The sequence below is a fragment of the Gavialis gangeticus genome, unplaced genomic scaffold, assembly GCF_001723915.1.
Source record: "Gavialis gangeticus isolate Ggan-Ray unplaced genomic scaffold, GavGan_comp1, whole genome shotgun sequence".
Lineage (NCBI taxonomy): Eukaryota > Metazoa > Chordata > Crocodylia > Gavialidae > Gavialis > Gavialis gangeticus.
This window is the reverse complement of record NW_017729031.1, coordinates 95,767,531-95,769,057: the sequence shown is the minus strand read 5'-3', so window position 1 is coordinate 95,769,057 and position 1,527 is coordinate 95,767,531. Positions and strand designations below refer to the sequence as shown.

Here is a 1,527-nt window from a genome sequence, read left to right as displayed (position 1 = left end):
TTCATGTGTCCTGGACACCTGGGTTCTTGGGGAAGGGGAGGGGTTGAATATGTAGACTGGTCTATACGTGAATGTATAGACTGGGGTGGGAACCATATGGAGTAAACGACATGGGCCTGGCTGTCCAGGGGGGTGGAAAGAGATCACGGGTTATGGGGGATATATACCCCTGGGTGTCTGTGTGGACTGGCAGGGTCTTGGGGCCGATTTCAGGGGGTCCCTGCTGTGCTGAGCAGACAGCTGTGAGGTGGAGGGCTGGGTATAATACCTGGCACTATGCTCCCCCCACCCCTCCATGGGCCCTCCTAGCCCTTCTCTATGGCTCTGGCCTCCATGTAATCCAGGCTGGTGCAGAACCCAGACTCCGAAGAGAAACAAGGGGCCCAGTTTCCTAACTGGGGCGATCCTGGGATCAGTTCCCCCCCCCCCCCCCCCCCACAGGGTCTTGGTGTGGAGACTCAAGCCATAGCCCCCAAATTTGAGACCCTGCCCCTTCCCTCATTTCCTAGGTGACAAATGGCATCAAGTACTTCCTGGATGTGACCCTGCTGCGGGGACCGTGTGATCTGGTCTCCTGCGGGGAGCTGGAGCAGGTGGTAAGGAGTGGGCAGCGGGCTGGGGGGCAATTCTCTGCTGGGCAGGAGACTGGGAGAACCGTTGACTTGCTTTTCACCCTGGAATCCGAGGTGCCCAGGTCCTTATGGCTCCCCTCTGCCATGTGTCCTAGTCCCTGTACTGCAGGCACTGGGCAGAGATTGTCCTCTGAGTGGGAGTGGAGAGATCCCAGGCTTAGCTTGGTGGCACTGGGAGCCCCTATCCCTATCCCGAAAGCCTCATGCTAGCACGGTTGCCCCCAAAGCATGCTGGGAGATGAGCCGGCTGTGACCCCAAGCCAGGACTGGGGCTTTCCCTTGTGAGCTCAAGGAGAGCTGCCACTGAGTGTCCATCATATGGGATCTGTGGCACATGGTGGCTCAGTTGGGATTTGGGTCACAAGGCAGTGGCATGTGTTTACATGTGTGTGGGTTCATGGAGAGGAAGCAGAACTTAGGTCCTGGTGGCTGCATCTGAAAGCAGGGGAGGGAAAGCAGAAGGTGCGGGGAGCCCAGGAGTTCAGCGCCCCACTGAAGCTTCCCCATGGTGCCCCCGTGACCTGGCCGTGGCCCAAGTTGGGATCTCCTGACCAGCTTCCCCTGGATCAGCTGAGTCTCTTGTGATCACTCAGCCAGTCAACTGGCAGGGAGGGGGAGGCAGAGTAATCTCCCTGCCCCCCTCAGCACCCGGCTGAGGCGTGTGACCAGCTTCCCCATCCCCTGGCAGGGCTCAGATGTCTGGTCCGTGTCACATGAGCACTGAAAGCCAGATCTTGGAATCCAGGTGTCTCCTAGCATCCCCTGCTTTCATCCTCACTCCCCTTGTGGAGCTGCAGAGAACCCAGACTTCCGGGCTCCCATCCCATCTGCTCTTAAGCCCCTTCTAAAGCTAGGGATGGAACCCAGGCATCCGGGATCCCAGCCCCCCCCCCCC

At 59.1% G+C, this 1,527-nt stretch overlaps 1 protein-coding gene across 1 annotated transcript in view; it reads left to right on the top strand.

The window, feature by feature from the left end:
• The window catches only part of CTSF (cathepsin F), a 28,571-nt gene that overhangs the window by 6,289 nt on the left and 20,755 nt on the right, over nucleotides 1–1,527 (top strand). Inside the window, exon 2 of the mRNA XM_019522892.1 lies at nucleotides 510–596. Coding sequence (XP_019378437.1) covers nucleotides 510–596 — 87 coding nt within the window. The remainder of the gene's footprint in view (nucleotides 1–509; nucleotides 597–1,527) is intronic.